This window comes from Podarcis cretensis (genome assembly GCF_951804945.1).
Source record: "Podarcis cretensis genome assembly, chromosome: 12".
Lineage (NCBI taxonomy): Eukaryota > Metazoa > Chordata > Lepidosauria > Squamata > Lacertidae > Podarcis > Podarcis cretensis.
The window spans coordinates 54572721-54598862 of record NC_137181.1 but is presented as its reverse complement, the minus strand read 5'-3'; the positions used below and the strand labels follow the sequence as shown (position 1 = coordinate 54598862).

The 26142-nt window shown below is 41.2% G+C and overlaps 1 protein-coding gene and 1 long non-coding RNA gene across 6 annotated transcripts in view; one reads left to right on the top strand and one right to left on the bottom strand.

The window, feature by feature from the left end:
- The window catches only part of GOLGA4 (golgin A4), a 54263-nt gene extending 28922 nt beyond the window's left edge, over nucleotides 1–25341 (bottom strand). For 3 of the 5 annotated variants that reach the window (XM_079947503.1, XM_079947504.1, XM_079947506.1), the window contains exons 1-12: nucleotides 25192–25341; nucleotides 20519–20611; nucleotides 18343–18441; nucleotides 14691–14753; nucleotides 13938–14252; nucleotides 12813–12860; nucleotides 12068–12124; nucleotides 9001–9099; nucleotides 8059–8197; nucleotides 7109–7296; nucleotides 6018–6101; nucleotides 5178–5325 (exon numbers count right to left, since the gene is read on the bottom strand). In XM_079947503.1, coding sequence (XP_079803629.1) covers nucleotides 5178–5325; nucleotides 6018–6101; nucleotides 7109–7296; nucleotides 8059–8197; nucleotides 9001–9099; nucleotides 12068–12124; nucleotides 12813–12860; nucleotides 13938–14252; nucleotides 14691–14753; nucleotides 18343–18441; nucleotides 20519–20611; nucleotides 25192–25296 — 1438 coding nt within the window. In that variant the 5' untranslated portion in view covers nucleotides 25297–25341. Of the gene's footprint in view, nucleotides 1–5177; nucleotides 5326–6017; nucleotides 6102–7108; nucleotides 7297–8058; nucleotides 8198–9000; nucleotides 9100–10542; nucleotides 10738–12067; nucleotides 12125–12812; nucleotides 12861–13937; nucleotides 14253–14690; nucleotides 14754–18342; nucleotides 18442–20518; nucleotides 20612–25191 lie in introns of those variants that run through there. The other 2 variants (XM_079947505.1, XM_079947507.1) reach the window with 2 other exon arrangements.
- On the top strand, nucleotides 10889–14081 carry LOC307199680. The gene is made up of 4 exons (XR_013832115.1): nucleotides 10889–10968; nucleotides 12023–12180; nucleotides 12842–12953; nucleotides 13960–14081. It is a non-coding gene; the product is annotated as an uncharacterized lncRNA (long non-coding RNA).
- Nucleotides 25342–26142: the final 801 nt, after the last annotated feature.

The window sequence follows — 26142 nt, the reverse complement described above, 5'->3', positions numbered from 1 at the left end:
CTCTGTCTTTTAATGAATTATCTATATGCAGTAGCATTGGCTGTTACTGGGCTATGGTTGCAAATGTCTAGTGCAGTGTCACAGCACTGTCAAGGCTGCAATCCTATATTTGGGTGTAAGCTCCACTGAATTCAATGGGTCTTACTACTGAGTAGACACTCATAGAATGGTGCTAAATTTTATAAGGGGGAAAAGAAATGATTCAGCATGAGAATGCTATTTTGGGTGGCAGCAGCGTGTCAACTGCAACGCACACTTTTCCCCTTAAGCTCTGATGGAGGATGAGCAATGAAACCTCATAGTGCAATAAATCAGAATTTAAGGTGTCAAAGGGCTACCTTCTAAAAGGCAGAGTTCAAAAATGCACAGGCCATTTTATTTATTTATTTATTTATAGCTTTTTGAAATGTAAAATGGGTGAAAAAGAAATACACATTCAGGCCCACAGGCAGGAAGAACAGAAACTTTCCAATAAAACTAGGAATGACTACTCAAATGCAGAAACCCAGCAACATGCAGCTGTATTACCATAAATACAAACACATGACACCAGGAAGAAAGCTACGCAAGCATGAAAACACAAAGAAGCAGCACTTCACAGAAACACATTCTGTTCTCTAAAAGTAAAATTTTATGCATCTCAGGCATCCTAACACATAAGCAGAAACACAACATTACTATTTGAGGTAGCTAATTCTAATACAAGGGGCAGGTGCCAGCTGCAAATGATTGTGTATACTCATGAAGTTACACAACAGGTGTCCATGTTAACCTTTTACTCACTCAGTGAGTCTGGTTAAACCAAAGCTATAAAACCAAATCGTAAAACAGAGGTAGGTTTTCGCCCCCATTATACTAGCATAGCTGTTTCAAAGTAATCAATGTGTGAGAATATTCTGCAATTTGCACTTGACAGGAAATCTAAGCAATCTAAGCAAGAATGGGGTACTTCCAAAGTTGATGGGCTCCCCCTTCATTGGAGGTTTTTAAACAGATGTTGGGTGGCAATTTGTCAGTGATTATTTAGCTGTGATTCCTGCACTGCACAAGGTTGGACAAGATGACGCTCTGGTTCCCATCCAACTCCACAATTCTGTGTTTCTATTAATCTAAGTACACAATGATAAATCACTTCCACTGAACTGATCACATTGTAGCTTTCTGGGGCAAACATGAATGTTTTTCAAGGCAAATGCTAAAGGCATTCCTAAGCAATGCCACCAATGCAATTGAAACTACGAGCCACAAACAATAGATGAGATGGTAAGCCAGAGTTCTTGACTGTGCTCCTTCGGACTGCAGGTGAGTACAGCAGAGATTTTTTTAAAAAAATTAAAAGATGTACTTTTAATTTAACTGCACTTGGTCCTTACTGCAATCAATGAAAAGGGTTAGTCACAACCCAAGTCCCAATCGTTCAACAGGATATAGTCCTTATTGAAATTGCTACAAAAAGTTAAGTACAACTAACTCTCTAGACTATGTCCAACCCACTGACTTCAGTAGGGGAAAAACCTCACTGCCCCTCTCTCCACAGAAGAAAGCCGTGCAGTGGAAAGCCATGCTTATCAACTAATCTGCTGTTTGTGAAAACTGTCATCACTTTTTTAAAGGAGTTTGTGATAAGGAAGAGGAGCGAAAGGAAGGGTTGAGCTTCACCTGAGCTAGCAAGCTTACATTCACATTCTCAAAAATGCATTTTGTGGGTTTCCACAAAATGGTCTATCTATGAAATAATCAGCTATAGAAGAATGGTATCTTTTACTGGTCCAACTCTGTTTTAAAGCAAGTTATCAAGCTGTTGAACGCAAGTTGAGCACACAGGTTCTCCATCAGTTATAGGGGATTTAAGATGAAGTATAAATTATCTGTTTTTATACATGAAAGCCTAGCTTCTCACCTTGCACTAACAAATAAAGATTCAGAGAAGGTTCAATTGACTTTTGCCAGACAAAGAGATAGCTCATGGCTCAGAGTGTTTCAGGGAAAAATATCACATTTATTTGACTACTCTGTGGGATTCCATGGGATAAAAGAAACATTACCAGGCTGCAGAATGTTGGCAACTGAATTGATGTTGCGCCAAAAAAGATGAAGGCAGCCATATACAAGAGTGTGTTGCATCATTATGAGCCACAGAGTGGTATTCTGTGAGATCAACAGCATATCCTTTTTCTCTAATGGAACTGGTGAAGGAAAATGATGAGCACAATTTGCAATTATTTTTAAAACACTCTTCATTTTAAAAAAAAAAGTGAAGTGCCAGCCATAAGCCAATTCCTTGCTTTTGCTCTGATGAAATACCTAGGTGTGGTTCAAAAGCTTGCAACAAATTTTCATAAACAACTAGAGTTGGTGCAATAAAAGCTATCTTTACCTCTTTCTTTTAAGTCTTTCATGCCATATTAACTGATGTCTTCAACTTATGGCACTATCTAGTGGTGAAAGCAGGAGATAGCAGCATGGAACCAAATTATGCAGACTAAGAAATACTCATTTAGTCTGTTTCAACAAGTATGCACGAAATGGAAGTGCAGAACTGTAACAAAAAAAATCATCTAGTCAAAACAACATTCTCTTACATTTAGGCAACCTGCACCAATAATGATTTTGAATAAGCACCTGGATATATAAAAGAGTTTCTTGTCTATGAATGAAATAGCTTTTATGCAAAGAAGGAAAACAATTACGAGGATTTATCTGAAATGGTTTTACATGGCCAAACACTGGCGAACCCTCACAATGTTTTGTGCAGAATATTTAATATTGGTATAATGCTAAAGTTTGAATTATGAGAAATTAATGTACAAGTTATTATAACATAACCGATTTCCAAGAGCTGTAAAACAATGCCAAATATTCCAAGGCATTAAGAGATTTAACTACCATACATTGAACTGAAGGCACTCACTTTAGGTATTGCCTGAGAAGCACAGAATTTACTTTCTAAAGCCCTCTGCAAGCAGCAGTTGAGTGATATAAGTAAGAGATCCCTTACCCCAATCCTGTTCATACAAGGCTTGGGAAAGGCACCATGATTCACTTATTGGCATGTGTGGATGCACAAAAATAAGATGCTTAGTGAGATTTTAACACAATACTTTCATTATTACAGAATGAAAAGCTGCAGTAATAATCTGACATATGAACTGAACTGTTATGGTTTTATTTCATTTAGTTTCAAAGTTTAGCATTCCAAGCATATTTTATTATATATATTTATTACAAGAATTGTTGCAATGACTTGCCCATCACATTTGAACACTGGTAACGCAATCCTACCTACTGACTCACAAAAATCAAAACAAGTAGGTCTTTGGCTTAAAGCGGTATCTTTGTGTCTCTCAACAACTTAGATATACAAGCATATCGAATGTTACCTATCCTTAATATTAAATAGATGCAATAACTCTGTAAAGTATTATCTAACATTTTATATCAAAACAAAAAAATTGTAAAAGATAACATTTTGCATTCCATTCTGTTTATCTGCCATTTCCCCCACAATTAACTATTTCTGTTTAACAAGCGAAAAGAGAAATGCTAAGTCTGGAGGTAGGATGTTGGATGTGTGGAGTGACTAAGAACACAGAAAATACAGGCAAATGCTGCAAATATGAGTCATCCTCATGGCTGCACATTATCTCTTCCCATGAGCAATTTCTACTGCACTGTCAACACCGGTTAACAAACCATAATTACTTTGTAAACCTGAGTCGAAAATCATGGCTTGAAGTAGTTGCAATCCATGGTTATAGAAATATGATTTGGAATTACCCAGGGGTGGCCAACAGGTAGATCATGATCTACCGGTAGATCACTGGTAGATCACTGGCTCCCCCCACAGAAACTCAACAACTTTGGCTCCCCTAGGAAAAGCTCAACAACTTTGAGCTGAACCCCCCCAAAACGGGGGTAGATCACTGCCAGATTTTAATTCAGAAAGTAGATTGCAGCCTCTTGGGAGTTGGCCACCCCTGGTTACCTATAGCTTTAGTGCACATATAATGCATAACCATGGTTAATACAGAGAAGAGAAGGGAAGAGGTAAAGTGCTCTGGATGGAGAAGGCAAGAAAGTGCATTCATAAGGCTGCTTCCAATATGAAAAACATGGCTTGCAGATAGTCTGCACCAGGTCTCAAAAGACAGATCCTCTTGTTGTCCCCACATTCAGCGTCTAGGTAAAGGTAAAGGTACCCCTGCCCGTATGGGCCAGTCTTGACAGACTCTGGGGTTGTGCGCCCATCTCACTTAAGAGGCCAGGGGCCAGCGCTGTCCGGAGACACTTCCGGGTCACGTGGCCAGCGTGACATCACTGCTCTGGCCAGAGCCAGAGCCGCACACGGAAACGCCGTTTACCTTCCCGCTGGTAAGCGGTCCCTATTTATCTACTTGCACCCGGAGGTGCTTTCGAACTGCTAGGTTGGCAGGCGCTGGGACCGAGCAGCGGGAGTGCACCCCGCCGCAGGGATTCGAACCGCCGACCTTTCGATCGGCAAGTCCTAGGCGCTGAGGCTTTAACCCACAGCGCCACCTGCGTCCCTACATTCAGCATCTACATCATGCTTAATACCAGGAAGAAATTCTTCATCTAGGCCATTTAACTAGCAGGAATGGAGTGTCTCTTTTTCATAGCATGTGACTTCATGCTTAAGCTATTGGTATAACTACTACTGAATGCCAAGAGTTTTAGCTGCTGTGTGGAACTTAAAAGTAAGGTGGCTCCTCATCACAGGACTTGCTGTCAAACTTACTGATCTAACTCCTTCAACTTGTAAGGCACTGCAGAAGCACATTATTCAAAATGAGGTGGCTTAAATCTATGTGGACCATCCTAGCCAGCTCTGATTCCATGATAGGGTTGAGCATTTCCCCCCTAACATGTTTATGTTATAAATGAGGAATGTTGGAACTCTTTTGTCTGCCAACTTATTGCCTCTTTCATTTCTGTACAAAGCAATTAATGAAGGAGTAGAGCAAGGATAGCTGCAGGTTTCCACCAAGTTCCACAAGGCACTATGACGACCATTAGTCAAACAGTGTTGTTAATTTTGATGGGCCAGGGAAATGGGACAGTTAGTGTTAGTGTTGCGACAGTTAGTGACAAAGTGCAAACAAATGATGCCAAATAAATGTTTCCTGCTTGGATAAGGAACAATCACCACAACTTCTTACCAGCTTTTTCAGACTTTTCCTTCTGTTCTTTTAACTCTTCACCTTGCATAACCACCTGCTTGACGCGAGTACGCAACTGGGCAATTTCTTCTTCCTTCATTTCCAATGTTTCATGCATTTGCCGTTTGGTTTCTGCTATTACCATGCCCTATAAAATGGGTAATTACAGATAAGGAGGGTGCTGTGTGGAAACATACATACACACACTCATAAACAAGACATAGTTATTGTTATGCAACTTCCCCACCTCTTTGTTGCATTAGAAGAAAGTGCAGAAGCATTGTGAGGAAGAAAACACTACCGAGTACTAGACAAATATACAGCAACTATAAGCAAGAGGATGGAAAGAGGATCTGGAGATTACTGGTGGAACTTTAAAAAAGCCAGCCCTCAGACTCTGATTATGTGCATGAAGAGCCCCATATCTATGACAAGTCAAAGACCATGAAGAAGAGCAAACAGCAGGCTTAGATATGGACTTTGCTCCTCCCAGCAGAAGAGAAGAGATGCAATTTGTTCTGGAGGTTTCCTGCTGGAACAGTGTTGGAGGTGACAGCTGCAGGGGAGAAGGGAACTGGCAAAAGTTACCTCCCCTTCCTTCCAAGAAAAGGATTCTGCCCCTGGATCTAAAGCCTTCTGTGGATGGAAGGAGTTGCTCTGGTCACAGAAGAAAAAGTCTGCATCCAATTCTCTCTCACTCTGCGTCGCTCTCTCATATATCCTCATTTTAGCAATTATTTTCAAGACAGTCGGCAAAATAAATTCCATGCAATTTTCATGCCTGAATTAGCACTGTTTGTACAATACTTTAGGAATTTAAAAATAATCTATATTGCTTACTTTATCTTGCTCTAGCTGTTCTATCAAGTTCTTGGCGTCACGTAACTGAGTGATCAGCTTGGTCTTCTCAGCCATATGAAGATCCTAGGAGACAGGTTAAAATATAAGCAGTGTACCTATCTTGCAATAACTCTCTTCCCCTCACCCACCAAAGCTTCACATTTGAGTACAGGGAACGACCATTTTGCATGTGACTGCTGATGCACACACCACTTTCAGCCCGGGAAGAGGATGAAATGGCGCAGGCTTACATGTACCCTGCCAATGCATGCAATGACCTGGAAAGCAACCCCCATGGAAACAAGGAGTAGCCTGTATTTCTTACTTGAATATATACTATCATTTAGCTCCCCACTGGAGAACATCAACACACACAACTCTGGGAATCCTCTGCATTAAGATACCTTTTGTTCCTTCTAAATGCTGGTTATATAGGGAGGAGGCTGAAAATATTTGTTTCCTTGTTGAAGTTATACTGATATCAGACATTACAGACTTTGAGGGTACAAGCTTTACTTAAAACATTTATACGACGCTCTTTGCCCAAAAAGGCTCCTAGAGTTTCTTAAGGAATAATGTGGAGGCTGCTATAAAACTCACTTAAAATTTTAATTTTCAGGCATACACTAGATTAAAAATAAAATACAATCAAGAGTAAAATATGTCCAGTTCCTCCTATTGTGACAAGGACTGCAGCCTTGCTCCCAATTGTGCATGAAATATCTCACTCTGCTGAAAATTTAAAGGACCATGTTTCCACTTCTGGAATAAAAACATCACTGCATGCTTATATGAAAATAAAAAACCCCAACAAACCTACTTTGAAGTCTAATTAAGTTAGGTTAATAAACACACACAATTAGAAATGTGCAATTTAAGATATGCAGTTCTGGAAGGTTCTGATATATAGTCTACATCTTTTATTATTATTCCATTTAATAGAATTGAAACCCTGTCTTGCCCTTACCTTGGGCATTCAGGAATTTTACAATATGTTTCAGGATGTGACATCTGGCATCTTTTGCTTTATCAGTTAAGCAAAGAAAATTTTGACCTTGTGTGAATTGATACACAAAGTCATTTTTCAGTACCTTTATTTTCTCTAGTTCCTGAAGTCTCTCATCCAGTTGTTCCTGAAGTGCCTCTTTTTCACTGATTAGCTGTACCGAGCGCTCTTTATATGAGCGGATTGTTTCTTTACATCGGTGGAGCAAGTTCTCTTGACGTTTCACTCGCTGAGTAAGAGCTTCTAGTGTTTTAGCAGAATCCCCATCACCACCTACATCAAACAGAAAATTATGTTTGGGCAATATAATTGCCTGGACAAAAAATGCTTGAATATAATGACTGAAGAAAGGTGTGAGGTAAGTAAAGTTTATATCCAAAATAGCACTAAGTCATTGGTTCCGTTACTGCAATAATTTCCGCTTGCACAACCGAACTCCTCACTCTCCTTCGCCCATATTTTCCCTAAAACTTGTCTGAAGTTTCTTCCTACCCTCTGGAGCAGATCTGGGGTTGCCGGAATACATAAAACAACCTTGCCTTCGATAGGAGAAATTTTAAAAAGAACAAAAGAGAGGGAGAGAAGCCAGCTAAGCAAACCCCTGTCATGTAACTAAAAGGGAATATGCAGAGCTCTGATAAGCACATCTTACCTCGGCACCATCTTCCCCCTCCTCCCAGAGAGAAAGGGTTGAATGCAGGAGGAAAAGGAATTTTTGTTGTACAAGCATAAATTCTAATGGAACAAGGGCACTGGATACTGGCCAATGTGAACTAAATAAATGAAGAATGCTATTGTAGTGCTCTCATAGTAACATCGTCTGGAAGTACTTAAAATCCCCTGCATGTTCAATAAGAGATCTTAACATCAATATTTTATCAACAATCTAAAATACAGCTGTAAAGCCCTATCAACACTGAACTGGAAATCTGTATTAGGAAGCATATTCAATAGAACTTGATGAGATGAAAGCGCAAGATTGTTAGTATCTTATTTTCAAGATATTTACACTCTTTTTCTACTACACCAACCTACCAGGACTCTCTGGTTGCACAGCATTCTCTGTGTTTAAATCTTTTGTTGGACTCTGAACTTCTGGTTGAGTCTGAACATTTGGATCAGGTAACTCAATACTTATTTGGCCATTTTGCAATCGTTGTTTCAGTAATGATACCTGCAAAAACAACAAAGTAATATAATTGTTTATTCAGCTACTGTCTGACATTTCTTAATGTATAATAAAAATGCTCACTTGGCTACTGACAGGTGAAACTATAGCACAATGTCAGACTTCTAAAAAGCTGCTGGCCCATTGCAGGCATATTGGAGAGTGAGACAGAAGCAGGCAGAGGAGGAAGACAAGGTCAGATAGGAGTGGGGTCCAGGTGAGACACAGAGGAGCAACTCTAAGAGGAGTGACAGGAGGTAGCACTGTGTGCAGGAGGTATCTGATTAGAGGTGTGATGTCACAGGGATGGAACACTCCTCTGTCAACCTGCTTGGTCCCTCCTCTGGATCCAGTTCTTCACCCCTTCCCCTGGATCAGGCACTTATTGGGGTCCCGAATTTCACCTCTCCCATCCTGCTAGGACTCTCCTAGTGACACCTAGCTCCAACTCCTCCCATTCCTCCTCAAGATCCCCTACATTAGATCTGCACAATGCTTATGACAGTAAGATTCTGACATGTTTAAAATCTGGACAATTACATTCCCAACTATGCATTTGTCCAGGTAGTGTAAATTTTGGTCCAAAATGAAGACCAAGCAGAAGTTTTCTCCATCCTCAATTTTTCCTCTCTCCTGAACCCATCAACAAAACAATTGGGAAACTGACTTAGAAAGAATGAAACAGATAATTTAGAATGAAAGATTATGCTATCTCTTGGCAAAGCTAGTACACTCAGTGTGTAAGAAGAGACAAGTAACTGTTCTTCCAGGGTACTTTGGAAGCATCTCTCTTGATCGAACATAGATACCTGAGTCTGCAGGACACTGATGAGTTGATCCTTTTCTTCTAAAGATGCATCGAACTCTTCCTGAAGATGTTTTTTGGCCTGTTGATCCATCTGGAGTTCCTTAAATAGAACATACATTTTGCAAATATTGCTAATTGATAATAATAAAACCGCTTAATCGGGGGTTATCCCTACATTGCAAGAAGGGTTCTCAAGCACACCATTCAGACAGGGAGATTTCCTGTAGTGCCCCACAGGGCTCCAGCTTGTCCCCCATTATATTCAATATCTATATGCAACTGTTGTGTGCTGAAATCAGATTTGGAGTGAATTGTCACCAATACACAGATAACACCTAAGTCTCTGTTCTACTTTGTTCTACCTGGGAGAGGCAGGTGAAGTACTAAACCCCTGCTTGGAGATAGTGATGGGCTGGATGTTGGCTGAAGAACTGAAAATGAATTCTGCAAAAGCAGAGGTCTGATGTGTTCTAAGGTCTCAAGTCCAGGAGGTTGCCTTTTCTGGACAAGGTTGCACTCCCCTGGAGCTATTAGATCTGTAGCTTGGGGGCATTGCTGGATCTAGCATTGCCATTGGAGGTTCAGGTGACCTCAGTAGCTAGAAGTGCTTTTTCCAGCTATGTCTAGTTTGCCAGCTATGTCTCCTTTTGGACAGAGATCTTGCCACATACTCCATGCTCTGATAACTTCAAGACTGGATTACTGCTTCTACCTGGGGCTGCCCTTGAAGATGACATGGAAAGTTCAGCTGATCTAAAATATACAACAGCCAGATTACTGGCTGAGGTTCAATTTAGAACTCATATAAAGCAGCTTCACTGGTTGCCTGTTTCCAGGCCCAATTCAAGGTGTTCACATTAGTGTTTCAAGGCCTAAACAACTCAGTCCCTTAAGTATGGTTGAAGGTCTGGTAAGAAATTGAAATGATGATGTTAGTTGACAACCAATGCCAGAATGACTTTACTATCAACAACTGGTTTTCATTTCGCTATGTTTTTTGTGAATGGCCACTGTTCATATTGTAATTATCACTGCAAATTTCTGCATTTATTTCCTTTCGACTTCACTGTTTACAATCCCCTCCCAGATAATGCGTATAGGTAATGATTTTCTTGTGACAAATTCATGACTGCAGCTATTAAGATTTTTGCTACTCAAACAGTGGAGAAATGTGAAACAGCTCATACTAATTCCTAATGAAGTTCATAGAGCAACAGGGTTGCCAACTTATGAAGCACACTTTTAACTCTCCTTTTAACAGCCCCATGCCTCCTGTTAATTCCTGCATAGCGAGCTGATGGTAAACGCACAAGAGCTAAAAGAAACTAACAACAACACATGGCTAGGCCAATTTTTTCTGTGGCCAGTTGACAAGACTGTAGAGAAATCTTTTTCAGCATTCCGAAAAACAGAATAGCTAGAAGGTCTAGTTTCTTGCTGTTTGCTCATAAAATGCGAGTGTTTATAGAAAGAAATGCTATGGATTCTATGCTTAAAAACCATGTTATAATATTAAGTCACTATTTGCAAAATATACACATACCTGAATTAACACTCCACATGGCAAAAAAGAGGGCCAATTTCTTGTAATCCAAAAAGGAGGTTTAAAAGGCATAAATGCTGCTGCACAGAACAGCTATACATGCTTCCACAAGGATTGCTGAAAAGAATTGGGGAAGGCCTTGGCAATATCTGAAGACATCTTGTATTTGCCAAGTCATCTCCTAAAATCATTTGTCTTATCTAAACACATCAGCCACCTAAAATTACCGCAGACCAGATTGGTTAACATGTGCACACTTCATGACCTTAGGAGGTCACTGATGCTATGGCAACCTAGTTGAACATAACCAGGCGGAACCCAGTGACATCACTGTGACAGTTTGCATGCAGAATGTGTCATACTTGTTTCAACAGCAGATTATATCCTGAAGTCAACCAATAGCTAGGAATATTGACAACTTTTCTGGTATTGTTTTCTATGTAGTGATTGATGACGTCATTTTGAGCGTCTGCGCATGCGCAAGCGACGAAACCCGGAAGTAACGCGCTCCGTTACTTCTGGGTTGCCGAGGAGCGCAACTCAAACGCGCTCAACTCGAAGCGTATTTAACCTGAGGTATGACTGTACTCCAACTAGACTTGGCTAAACAATTGTATATCTGACCTTAAATAGACCAGCACTAAGCAGTTTTTATATTGTGATACTACCTTTGAAAACAGTAACTAGATTATTTGCACCTAAAAAAAAAAAGCTTATTTGAGGCCAGGCCTGTGCTGTTATACTTTAATTTTATATCTACATACAGTGGTGCCCCGCAAGACGAATGCCTCGCAAGACGGAAAACCTGCTAGACGAAAGGGTTTTTGGTTTTGGAGGTGCTTCGCAAAACGAATTTCCTATGGGCTTGCTTCGCAAGACGAAAATGTCTTGCGAGTTCCTGCGGGGGTTTTTTCCTCCCCCCCCTTTTCCTAAGCCGCTAAGCCGCTTATCTGCTTATCCGCTAAGCCGATAAACCGCTAAAAGCCACTAATAGCGCAAATTCGCTAAGCTGTCAATGGGCTTGCTTCGCAAGACAAAAAAAACGCTAGACGAAGAGACTCACGGAACGGATTCTTTTCGTCTTGCGAGGCACCGCTGTATTACTTACCTTATGAAAGACTGATTGTTTTCATATTGATCTTATTCAGTGAATGGCCTCTTCATTGTGGTTTCACTATTTTACACTTGTTTTCTATACCAATATCATCAATATTTGATTTGATTTGCTTTTACAAAGTATATGTATTAGTTATTATAATATACCAATATTAGTTATTGTTTTGATTGCCTCAATTATTATTCTACTGTGTGTGCTAAATTTTTCAGAAAGTGTCCATTCACTGAGAATTACTGCTAAGATATTAGAAAAGATACTTGCTTTTCGTAAAATCTTAATAAGGCCTATGCTGACTACTTGAATACTCTTTATTACTGTGCTTTATTACTGTCACATAGCTAATCATGTAAACTCAATTCTAAGATTTTTTGTTGTAAGATTACATGCACAACTGGAATTAAGTATTACCTCCCGAAGTTCACCAATTCTGCGAAGTGCTTTATCTTGACTCTGGCTCAATATTCCCTAAAAACAAACAGAGAAAGATGATTTTTGAAATAGTGAATACATAAAAGCTACATGTGAGTAACAATTTCTGCTTTGCATTGCCACTACAAATCAAGCTCCAGTTCAAGAGCTATATTTCCCCTAAAATACAAATCTGAAATGTCTAGACGTAAATTAAGCACGAAGAAGTTTGTACTTCCTTAAACTTAAAGAATTAATTCCCTTATCCCTCCAACATTTCCCTCCTTGGCAATCCTTGCTCCAGATTAATTTTGTGCTATCTCCTTTAATTCCTGAAGACTGCAAGCTTTGCAAAATATTGTTCCTATTAACAATGTTCCTAAAACAGACAAGCACATTATTGCAATTCTAATTCCCACTTGTCTTTGTCATCACTGTTCTGCCTCTGCTCAGGAGGTTTTTGTGATAGTCATGATCAGTGGCAAAATAATTTTAGGCCAGAAATAACAGCCTTGAGGGGTGCAGGGAATCTAGTTTTCAGGTAGGCTTATTGGAGCTTGACTGAAGGTGACTCCAGGGAAATGGTCACATCAGGGGAAAGGAACACTTCTGTGGATTACATCCATATTTAAAGACTCTCTGTTGGATACTGGGCACAATTTAAAGTTACACCCTTAAAAGTGTTGCGTGGCAAAGAAAAGGCTATAAAAAATGTTCAGGTAATATCCTAAGTCTTTTTTCTTACCTGCAGCTTTTTCTTTTCTCTTTGCACAGCTTGATAGGCAGTGACCAGCTGAAAAGCGTAAAACACAGCTGACAATGAAGACGTATCTGAAGAAGTGTCTATACAAACTGTTTACTGTGAAACCCAGTGTGCTTTCGCCAGGTCATTGAGCTTTATTGTTTCTCACCCCCTATGAAAATGTTCACCACCACATTTTGAATTTACTATACTATACTATAATACAGTGGCACCTCGGGTTAAGTACTTAACTCGTTCCGGAGGTCCATTCTTAACCTGAAACTGTTCTTAACCTGAAGCACCACTTTAGCTAATGGGGCCTCCTGTTGCTGCCGCGCCGCCGGAGCACAATTTCTGTTCTCATCCTGAAGCAAAGTTCTTAACCCGAAGTACTATTTCTGGGTTAGTGGAGTCTGTAACCTGAAGCATATGTAACCTGAAGCATATGTGACCCAAGGTACCACTGTATACATCAAAGCACATTTTAGCCTTAGCTATTGCAGCACAGATATGTGTGTTCCAATTCATGCTATTTTTAAATACAATTCCCAGATAACTGAAATGCTTAACTTCTTGTATTAGATATCCATTGATTATCCATTTTTTGGGGTTCCCTCTCTTTGTAAATTGCATAATTTCTGTCTTATCATAGTTAATTTTGAGGTTATTAATAGAGCAAAAGTCTGAGAAACTCTTAAATATTTTTTTTTAAACCCAAAGAGGAAATTGAGATAATTACTGCATCATCTGCATAAAGTAATAAAAAAAACTGGGATATTGTTTAAATAAGGGATATTAGTGGTTACATTGTGAAGAAATAATGGGAGGTCAAATAAAAAGAGATTAAATAGGGTAGGGGCCAAGATACAACCTTGCCTAACTCCTCAGTTATTCAGAATTGGACCTGCAAGTCTACCATCTTTTGAGAGTTTAAGAGGTATTTGGTTACTGGAGTGTAAACTTCATCAAAGCACACCCTAAACCTGCTTCAGAGGGACAGGGAGGGCAAAGGAGGCTGCGGGGGGGGGGGGCGCCCTAAATTTCTGTTAACAGATGTTTGTTTCACCTTCAGTTCTTCCCACATTAGTTTTTCACATGGCTCACTAAAAAACTCACGTATGTTCCTACCTCTGAGTATTTTCCTCTGTAGCTGCCTAAACTCCGTTCCATCCTGCGCAACCGTTGCAGCAGCTGTTCCTTGGGGAGGCTGTCTACATTTCCGGGCAATTCTTCTGCTTCACTTTCCACATCAGATGGTGGATCAAACGTGGGACCAGGAGAATCAAAGTCCAGTTTGTTCAGTGAATCTCTTGAAGAAGTCCGTACTAAAGACTCTTTAGAAGAGGATCGGAACAAAGTTTCCTTTAAGGGGCTTCGAAACAATGATTCCATCGAAGGAACTCGAATCTGAATCTTCTGTGCAAAAGACTGGACATCACTAGGCTGTGAATACACAAGACATTGCCTGAGTTTCTAGACCACATTTTCTTAACACACACCAAACAAAACATACTGGCACACATGTAAAGTGTTACACTGCCAGTATAAATTTACCAGTACTTCCAAAAGTAAATACTTTTCTTTGACGCTTATGAAGTACAAGTACTCCATCAGTGTATGAATAAATTTTGATTTATTTATTTATCTAACAAACAGATCATTTCCAGAAGTGGTAAAATATAGTTTATATTAAATTGGGCAAGTTTGATGAGACAGTAAAATATAAGAAGCATAAAAATAATGTATTTCCTAAGACACTCTGAAGCTCAAGCATCAAGCTATTTGGCCGCCTCTGCTTTAGTACCAAGACATTACAGACACAAATGAGAAGATAGTCAATAGCTACAAAATAAAATAAAATATATATTATATGCTACATACCTGTGGGGAAGATGGTTCACTTTCATTATTATTAGTGCTGGGTGTTGCTTGCTTAGATACATTCTAAAAGTTGAAAAAATAAACATTTCAAGAAAAAAATTAAAACACAATGGCCTAAGTAGCAATTTTGCAGTATATAAATAATATACATGGCAATCTACTTCTTTTTTTTAGTAAATTAGTACTTTTACTTTGCAACTGCTTATTAATATGCATTCATGCAAATTGAAACAAGCATGTTAACCATAAAGTCTCCCGTAATACAAAACTATAAAGCAATTGTGCTTACATGAATTAGCGCAACAATGAAAAATTATAGAGAATTTATCATAAGATGTATTCCTTAAGAAGAATCTCAAAAGCTAATTGACAAGCACAGGTCTGGTTCCGATTCTGAGGTCTCCTGAATGACCAGCAAAATCCCTACACAAAAACATTCTACTTCATTCAACTTTGGATTATTATCATTCCCTATACAAGTCTTCAGAGATGGCAGGGCAGAACTAAATGGGGGGAAATAAAGTTTGCTGATAACAACATCAGTCTTGAATACACAAAAATCCCATTAAAATAACTATGAAGATTAGTACTTACACCTTTTGAATGTTGTAATTTCAACCATTTCTTTGGAAAATGCACTTTTAGGGTGAAAAGATGTTCAAAATAAAGCTATTAATGTGACTGCTCTCAAATCCAAACTTATTTTTCAGAGATTATTACAAGTTGCACAGCATTCTTCAGATATAAAAAGGTTTACTTACTATAATGAACATTTAGCATAAACTATGCAATGTTTTTAGTAGTTCCTATACTACATTTTGCTTAACCATACTAGCCAAGGTCCAAAAAACTATTTTGGGTACGTCCAACGGCTTTTGGAATTTTTTTCTTTTATTTGACTTCCGCCTATCTCACAATTTGCTCTGCAAAGCCTCCTCAGGTTCAACAGTGTTTGATACAAGGCATGGAGGCTGCTATTTACAGAGCACCAGTCCAATGCCCTCTTCTGCTTTAAACTCACTAAGCCCACACATTTAAAAATATTATATTGTCAGAAAAATAAGCAAAACAAAGAGAAATATATTGGGGATTAGAAGCATATTCATTTTAGACCTCTCAGGTCCTTCATCAGAAGTGCAGTCCTTGGTTATACTGTCTCTACTGTCCTTTTATTATTGAATATTAAACTTTTTCTCCTACTTTCTTGCTTCTTGCCCCACCCCATTTGTCTTTTTCCAGACAAACTACAAGCTGTAGCCAGGGTTTGTTCTTTTATCTGAGTGAGGAAAACAGTAGACCTGGGTTTGGATGTGATGCTAACCCAAACCATGGCTTAACTTTGCGTAGCACAGCAGGAGGACCACAGGAGGAATGGACATGCTGCAATTTCTGCTATAAATACTCACATGCTCACACAATCATGCTCAGCCATGGTCTGGCTTAGTGTTAAGTGTGAACTAGCCAATGGAAGCAATCCAGTAGGTTGGTCACCTATCTGAGACTAACAAAAATGAAAGACAGCTTTTATCCCTAAGATCTGAGAGAAGTATCTGCCTGGAACCACAACACTAAGATCAGAAATAAGCCTATGCCTGCTCTTCAAAAAGGATTAACCCAGATTTTAGCATTGTTAAGACTATAACAGATAAGCTTGTGGTGCTACCTTTTATTATCCGAGAAGCAAATTTTGTCTTCAATCTTAGTGCTGTGGGATCACAGCACTAAGATCAGAAATAAGCTCCTGCTTCCTCCCACAGCTTGGATTTTGGATCACATAACATCAGGTATTTGACAGATGGGCAGCCTCTTCCTTCTGTCAATGTGGTCAGCTGAGGGTGAGCTGGTTCTGGATTCGACCTGCCAGAGGAATCATCTTCCTTGTCCCTGCCTTATCGTAGTGTGTTCTCAAAAAGTGCCAGGGGGATTCTATTATTCAACACTAATTCAAAACTTACCCAGAACATAAAGCAATGAGCAACTCACTGAGGTATAATCAATGCTACCCGCTTGCTTCAGGACTTTTGTGCATAAACAACGGCATTCTCATACTGAATCAGTCTGCCCTAAACCAGCTTACTAGTAGATTTGCAAAGGCGACAACAGAGGGGAAGTAAGTGCCACTCCAAACAAGTAGCTCATCTCATCACCAACCACTGCTGGACCCATGTGATTACTTAAAGGTACTTCTCACATACAAATTGTAACTCAATTGAACTGGAAATTAAAATAAGGCCATAATCCTAAACATGCTTACTTAAATAACTCTGTCAAAGATAATGGGACTTTGACATCAGAGAAAATCCATTTAGGTTGGGATAATTATGTAATTTATTTAAGAAACCTAAATATGTGGAACAAAGCTCTCTCACACACCCCATCTGCATGAACTTTGCTTCCTCCGTGCCCCAGCCAATACTTGTTTCCAGTGCCATCTAGGCTGCGTAGTTAATTTAGTCCCAGATAGATGCAAGAACTTTAATACAAAAAGGAGCTTACAGATTTCATAGTATCAATGGATGTCCCTGGGAGAACATAATACAGAATCTACTTACAATTATAAACATTTTTTTAAAAAAAATAACAATTATAAACATTTTTTTAAAAAAAATTAAACTGACTGCTGCAGGTGATACCAGCTCAGCAATGAAAAGGAAAAGCAACCTATAGGAAACATTTGTCCTCTATTATATATACTTTATTCCAGTGTTTCCCAACCTTGTGCCGCCAGCTGTTTTTGGACTACACTTCCCATCATCCCTTGCCACTGGTCTTGCTAGTCAGGGATGATGGGAGTTGTAGTTCAAAAACAGCTGGAGGCACAAGGTTGGGAAACACTGCTATTCCAACAGTATGCAAATACTGTGGATGCTATGTCCAAATGCCATCATAGTGCATTCTTTTAAGCAATTTGAAGTTAAGTTATAAGAAGGCAAGCTGGCCTGAAATACCAAACCTAATTTTGGCCTCATCTGCTTGTTCTAATTGTATGGGGCACCAACTGAAAATGGTGACATAAGGATCGAGGTGGAATAATTAATTTCCAAGGGAAGTTTCTATTCTCAATCGTCCATCATTTCTAACAGGGTCAAAAAAGAAAATGGAACAAATTAGCAAAAGGGACCCTTTGTACACCAGGGAGCAACAATTCCATTTCTCATGTTCTTACTCTTCATCCTCCTGCTTGTCCTCATTCTGTAACCTCTCTCTGAGCAAGTGCAAAACATTATTCTTCACAGAACTAGAAAATAATTGTTCCTCAGTACTATCAAGGATACCAGGCAAAAAAAAATTCTTTTTAAGATCAGGTCTGTTACTATAAAGAAAAAGGAGATGGCAAGGCTTTTAAAAAAATTAAAATAACCACACACTAAAATTATCACCCATACTACAAAGGTATTTTGTGATTAATGCCTGAAAGCAAAGCAATGTTAATTTATATGTTAAATTAAGCCGATGTTATCATATAACTTGGTTTGCTTAACTCTTCATTAAGCAAAAATATGCCCTGAATTTTAGTGCAGAGTTAGCAATACGGCACTCAGTATGCTTTAGTGAGACTATAAAACAAAAGAAGCACTGGTTTTTCCCTATGATATCCTCTTGTCCAAGTCAGGGTGTCGCTATGAGGGACAGAACAGGGGCAGGGACTCACCACACATTCACTCTGTGGCTTATGTCGTTTGGTGGGATCCAAAGCAAAGACAGTATACTCAGAAAGAAAAGCAGGCTCTGATATCATCCCAGCTAGCAGCTGTGTCATTCATTGCAAAAAGCAAGGAAATGAAAAATAAAACATGGTAATGAGGTAAAGGGAAGGAACACAAAAGCATGTTGCAGTTTGAATTCAGAAATGTTTGTGCATAATGCTTACAAAAACTGCAGAAGTATGTATGACTAGCACCAAGGAAAGTTATTGAGTAGGACACACTGAAAGTGGAACAGAGCACTCAAACCAGCCAAGATGTATGCATGTATACAGACATGAGAGAATAAACAACAGAAACTGATAAGTCTTATTTTAGAGTTTTTAAAATGAAAATAATTGTGTATTGTCAAGTATCATCTACATATTTAAGCATCATCTACATATATGTGCATGGTCACAATATTTACAAGTCAATACTTAAAGGGGAAAGAGCTTTGGATGAGAGACTTTCACAGCAATAAATTATGATCCCAAGAATTCACTAATTATCATCCTTGTTTTAGGAATGTATGACGAGCAAAGATCTAATTTTTAACATGCACTACCCAATGTATTTTATTCCACTCCAAATTATTTAAATGAATGATGACAGCAGTATAAGCATATACATATCAACAGCAGAGAAAAGAGGGAATGCCTCACATGAAATTATAATCACAGGATTTTTCCTTTACTTCTCTAAACTAGTAAAATAAGTTGTAAGCAAACCTTTCAACTATAATATACACAATAACTCAGGAATTATTTTAAAAGTGCATGACAATAGTATAAGTCTGCAAACTAGCTTTGAACAACCTAGTGCCCTCCAGATTTGAACTACAACTCCTGCCAGCCTCAGACAACACATCTGTTTGAGGCAGGTGGTAGGGCAAGGCATCTGAAGAGCACCCGGCTGAAAAAAGGCTATTCTAAACCACTCTGGCTATAAGCATCAAGGCTGAATGCACTAACAGATAATGTGTGATCATGCTGAATACTAAATTCAGGCTGTGCATTATTCACCAAAAGAAATAATATGTCAAGAAGAATAGTGGCTTGCAGAAAAGATGGCAATGTTCATTTGCCAAATTAATACAGACTTAACTAAAGTCTGCTTGCTAGCTAAATCTGATGGTATCAGACTGCTAGTCACAAAACTGATAAACTGACTCTACTCTAACTAGCAAAAGCTGTCCTTTGCTTTATTCACTAATAATTATTCAAAATCAAGTGTATGAATGTAAAGTTTGGCAACTTGACTGTCACTCTACAAATGAACAGGAATAAAGGCAGGATAAACAGCAGCCCATGTAAGAAATGAGGAGGGTTAGAATCATAGAATCATAGAGTTGGAAGAGACCACAAGGGCCATCAAGTCCAACCCCCTGCCAAGCAGGAAACACCATCAGAGCACTCCTGACATATGGTTGTCAAGCCTCTGCTTAAAGACCTCCAAAGAAGGAGGTTGTAAAGAAAAGAGAATTGGGTAAAAATTTATTTGCTCCCTTGTTTCAACACCCTGCTCTGCCCCTCTTCTCTAACTCCTCTAAATGTGAAAACATGACTAAGAAAATGTGCAACAGCAAGTGGATCACACACTTGCACGCTCCATTCTTTCCAAGCTTCCATCCTGGCCCCTAAGAAACAGTGTTAATGAAAAATGACTTTCTCTCCTCTTCACAATAAATTATTTTTTCAATGGTAAGTAATAAAAAGCCCATAACAGAATTAGTTAATTTCCTTCAGAGTGGTGTGCAATACAGACAGAAATGAGAAATATGTACCTGGAATAGTCATCCCCTTGAACAAACTAAGGATACAAAATTAAACAGAAAACAAGCCCCAGATTGCTTTAGGAGACCCTATACTTCAACCCCTTAACAGTGCAATCCTATTCTCAAGTTCGGGTGCTCATCATCCTGCATTATGTCTTTTCTTCATTCCTGTATCACATGGGGGTTAACTAGATGACCCTTGAGGTCCCTTCCAACTCTACAATCCTACAATTCTATGATCTGTGTGATAGACCTACCCTTTGACGAATATATTTTTAACATGCAATTTTCTTAATGTTTCATTGATTTTTGCTGTACTATTTCAACTTTTCTCGTGGTTGATTTTCAGGCAACAGGTTTCCACCTACCTCTCTGTTGGGTGTTAAAGTGCCTTCATCATTTTGCTCTTCAAGTGAAGATGTTCTACTCCTGGAAGTTGATGGTGAAGATGCAGAGGAGCCCTGCAAAAGAAGTAACAGTAATGAAGAACTGCTAGTCCCTACACACAAGCAATCTGACCATATGCAGTGTTACATGCACCCATTAGCTGGGGTACCTGCCACCAAGTTGCAATAACCAGGATTTCAAGATTGTAGGCCATAACCCTGAAACTGGAAAAAATAATGCCAAACAGACCAAAACTAACTGATCAGCAGTTTCATTCAAGAGCAACACAGCAAGTAACAAACTAGATGTATGGGCTGGTCACCATCCATCCTGTCAAATAATGCCTATGTACCCGCCTATGCTTTAAATTTTCTTTGGAAGCCTTTCTTCAGATGCCCATGGCTTCGGAGGCAAAGTGAATGGCAATCAGGGACAGGGCCTTCTTGGATTCAGCTTCTGGAATTCTCTCCCCATGATGTAATATTGGCACCAAGAAAAATACTTTCTCTTTTCTAAAACCTTTCAAAAATAAGTTAATGCTATTTTGATCTGCCATCATTATCTCCTGCAGCTACACTGTTTTATTCTATATTGTTCTGCTTGTGTTTTTTTTTTATTCAGCCACCACAAGAGGACTGCTAAAACATGGGGCAGAAATTTACTGAAGAAACACAACATGAAGCAGAATAAAGTGGTTATGCGTTATGCTAGTCGAACTGACTGTACCAGTTCAGACAGCAAGTGGTGATCACATTTTAAATACAACCCTACATGGAAAGACTCCCTACAAATCAGTACAGTAGCAAAAAAGGCCAACACAAATCTCTTCCTGATGAGCTAATCTTCAAGATTGTGGATGAGATTAATCTTTAAGATATGGACATGCATTCAAAAATAGTATTCTCCACCAGAAACTGATGCAATTCTGTAATCCAGTCTCCCATCTCAGCACTTTAAACACCTCATTATTCTGCATATATAGACCATGTAGTATGCTGCTTAATGTTGCAATGAAAGTTCAATGAACACAAAAACCTAATTAGTACAAATTTGCTCATAACACTCCGTACCAAGTTTAGATGTACAGTACAAGAAAGCCCCACCAACTACAACCCACCAGTGTTCAAATTACAGAAGGGGAGATTTCCTTACCTTTTGGTTACAACCTCTTAACTACTTGAAGGGGGCTTGTGGTTTGATGAGAATTCAGGGGTGTCAGGAGCTGAAGCTTGTAGAGTTCAGTCCTCTCCCTCCCTCCCTCCCACCCCCCACAATAAAGTGATAACTGTGAATTATAGATCACTTGGGGGAAATGCTCATGTAACCATCCAATACCAACAGACCCTTGAGTTCATCATATTCTGCAATTCTATAGAGAAAAGGTGACATAATGGAAGACCGTACACTATAAGCACACCCATATTTACTCTTTTATGCCTTTGAACTTAATCATGTGAAACATGTCAATCTGCTCCACAAAATCAGTTACAGTTCTGCATATCCTGCTCCACCTTTGCCAGATTCCCAGCAGGGATTGCAGCAACCGGCTCCGCCTCTTTCAAGCACTCACTGCTCCTGCCACCTCCGCAATTATCTATGTAAAAAGAAATTTCTGTGCATTGGATGTTCTGTCTTTGAAGGGCTTGGGGCTGGAACGAACTCTTTGTACAGCAAAGAGCTAACAGAATGAAATATAGTGCTACTAACAGGCTCTGATTTTTAAAATGAAAAAAAGAAGAAGGTGCAGACAGTGGATGTGCTGCATTTGGTCTTTTAAGGCATGGACTAGGCACAAATATAATTGTAACCAACAGGGGTTTAAATACGGTTGAGGGAACTGGGTATGTTTAGCCAGGTTAAGCGAAGACTGACAGGAGACTAAATAACCATCTTCAACTTTCTAAAGGGCTGTCACACAGAGGATGGAGAAAGCTTGTCTTCTCCTGCTCTGGAGGCTAGGACCTGAACCAATGATGTCAAGTTACAAGAAGGGAAATTCCAACTCAACTTCAGGAAGAACTTTCTGACAGTAAGAGCTGTTTGACAGTGGAACAGAGGTGGTAGACTCTCCTTCCTTGGAGGTTTTTAAGCAGCAGTTGGATGGCCAACTATCATGTATGATCTAGCAGAGATTCCTGAACTGCAGGGGGTTGGACTAGATGACCCTTGGGGTCCCTTCCAACTTTACAATTCTATGATTCTCTCTCTCTCTCTCTCTCTCACACACACACACAGAGAGAGAAAGACGTATGTCTATAGAGAGATTATATGTATATGAATTTGTGTGTGTGTGTGTATACATCACCTTGCCAACAAAGGTCCGTATAGTTAAAGCTATGGTTTTCCCAGTAGTGATGTGTGGAAGTGAGAGCTGGACCCTAAAGAAGGCTGATCGCCGAAGAATTGATGCTTTTGAATTATGGTGCTGGAGGAGACTCTTGAGAGTCCCATGGACTGCAAGAAGATCAAACCTCTCCATTCTGAAGGAAATCAGCCCTGAGTGCTCACTGGAAGGACAGATTGTGAAGCTGAGGCTCCAGTACTTTGGCCACCTCATGAGAAGAGAAGACTCCCTGGAGAAGACCCTGATGTTGGGAAAGATGGAGGGCACAAGGAGAAGGGGGCGACAGAGGACGAGATGGTTGGATAGTGTTTTCGAGGTTACCAGCATGAGTCTGACCAAGCTGCGGGGGGCAGTGGAGGACAGGAGTGCCTGGCGTTCTCTGGTCCATGGGGTCACGAAGAGTCGGACACGACTAAACGACTAAACAACAACAAGTGTATGTGTGTACACATACCCACACACAGAGAGAAAGACAGACATGCCCCTTACTACCTGTTAAGTCCAGGCTACAATCCTTAGTAGTATATTCAGGTCCCTCCTGTACCTGGGGAGGGACCCCAACTAAAACCGCTGGGATTGCTCAATCAATAGAGCATGGGGCTTTTAATCTCAGGGCCGTGGGTTCGAGCCCCCCGTCGGGCATGAAGATCCCTGCATCGCAGGGGGCTGGACTAGATGACCCTCGGGGTCCCTTCCAACGGTTCTAAATCCTACCACCACCACCACGTCAGGGACGTTATCAGCTCGGGGTGGGTCACGGAGGCTGCTGTCCTGTGTATGCCGCACCCGCGTGGAAGGAAGTACTGTACGGCCGCACACACCCAGTAAGGCGAGCGAGGTGCGCACAGGATCAGGCCGCAGCGGTGAGAGACAGCCCTCCTCCTCACGCACACAAACAAACAAAGGCTCATGTAACCATCCAACACCATCAGTTTATCTTATTCTGCAATTCTTTTTTTATTATTATTATTTAAAGCCGGACAGCGCCCGCGGGGTATCGAACTGCCGTTAAGCAATTGGTGAATCTGCAAAGATCGCTCCGAAGTAACCGCTAGGCCAGTGTTTCCCAACCTTGGGCCTCCAGATGTTTTTGGCCTACAACTCCCATCATCCCTAGCTAGCAAGACCAGTGGTCGGGGATGATGGGAATTGTAGTTCAAAAACAGCTGGAGGCCCAAGGTTGGGAAACACTGCGCTAGGCTAAGCTGGCCCCCTATTCTGCAATTCTATAGAGAAAATGTGACATAATTCCGCCTGGCCTTTGGCTTGGAGCCAATTTGATTCACTCCCTCCCTCTCTATTTTTTTTTGCGATGAGGCTACATTTTAATATTTTAATGTTCCATTATTTAAATGTTGTATTTTATTTTTGTATTTTAAGTTTGTAATCATTCATCTTGTTTTTATTATTGCTTGTAAGCCGCTCTGAGCCCGGCCTTGGCTGGGGAGGGCGGGGTATAAATAAAAAAAATATTATTATTATTATTATATAAGCTGCTCATGATTTTTAGTGGGGAGAGCAAAAAGAGAGGGAGTTGGAAAATGCATGAACAAATACTGCAGTTCAGAGGACTTAAGCCTCTTAAGGGACGCAGGTGGCGCTGTGGGTTAAAGCCTCAGGGCCTAGGGCTTGCCGATTGAAAGGTCGGCGGTTCGAATCCCTGCGGCGGGGTGCGCTCGGTCCCAGCGCCTGCCAACCTAGCAGTTCGAAAGCACCTCCGGGTGCAAGTAGATAAATAGGGACCGCTTACCAGCGGGAAGGTAAACGGCGTTTCCGTGTGCGGCTCTGGCTCGCCAGAGCAGCGATGTCACGCTGGCCACGTGACCCGGAAGTGTCTCCGGACAGCGCTGGCCCCTGGCCTCTTAAGTGAGATGGGCGCACAACCCCAGAGTCTGTCAAGACTGGCCCGTACGGGCAGGGGTACCTTTACCTTTACCTTACTGCTTAGTCCACCCACCCTGCCATCTCCAGGTTATTATTATTATTATTATGGGAGATGGTACACTATAAGCCCACCCATATTTACTCTTTTATGTCTTTAACCATGGGAACAGCTAAACGTGTCCATCTGCTCCACCAAATCAGTGACAGTTCTGCATATGGGGCTCCAAACAAGCAAGCAAGCAAGGAAGCAAGCAAGCAGGTCGCGGCCCCCGCCTCCCTCAGGAGCCTCAAAGGCAGCGGAGGTCGGGAGGGGAGGGGGGCGGGGAGCGCGCTCCCGCTTGACGTCAGGGGAGAGAGAGAGAGAGAGAGAGAGAGAGGCCCTCGCAGGGCAGCAAGACGAGCCACGCAAGGCCGCGCCCGCCTCACCTGGGCCAGGCCGGGGCCTCGGCCGCCGGGACTCCGCGTCGCCGCCGCCGCCGCCGCCGGCGCCAGCTGCTCCTCGCTGATCTTCTGCTTCAGCCTCTTGAACATGGCAGCGCGGGAAGAGGCGACAGGCGAGGGCCCAGGCCGGTAACGTTTTCCCCCCTCAGGTTTACCTCACGGCCGCCGCTCCTCTCCTCTCCCCTCCCCCCCCCCCTGCTCAAGGCGGCGCGAGGTGGAGGAGGAGGAGGGGCGTAATGGCCGCTGACGCCGCTTACGTCGACCCTGCTGCCCCTCGCTCCGGCGGCAGGTGAGTAAGCAGGGCCAGCACGCATGCGCGGCCGACGTGGTTCCGACAGCGTGATGGGGAGGGGGGGTGGAAAGGGATGGAGTGGCTACGGCGAAGGGCGAGGCCCAAATTTCCTCCGGGCGACGTGACCGTTCGATTCGCCTCGGCCGCCGAGAGGCTTGGCAGCTCGGAAGTGTAATTCCATCCGGCAGGTGGAATGGGGCCTGATCCGGACTGTCCCTTGCGCCTGTCGCTTTCTTTCGCCTGATGCATGGGGAGGGATGCTCAGCGCCTGCCATCGTGCAGGACAAAGCGATTGTCAACAGTGGCACGTGGGCTTGGGAAGAGAAAGGAGTTTGATAAGGAATAGGGAGAATGCATTTGGTGTGGGGTGTTTGGGAGACCGGCAGCCAAACCTAACAGACGCGTATTCTTGCTGCTTGGCATGAGAAAGGGGCTAAGTTCACGTGTAGGGAAGTTGTTAATCTTTGGTGCTTTCCTGTGTTTGATGCTGGAAGTGGCAGAGGCAACCCAGTCAGATGGGCGGCATACAAATAAATGCTTACAGTGGTGCCCCGCAAATGTCTTGCGAGTTCCTGCGGGGTTTTTTTTCCCTTTTCTCCCCCTTTTCCTAAGCCCTAAGCCTCTTACCAGCTGTTCCGCTGATA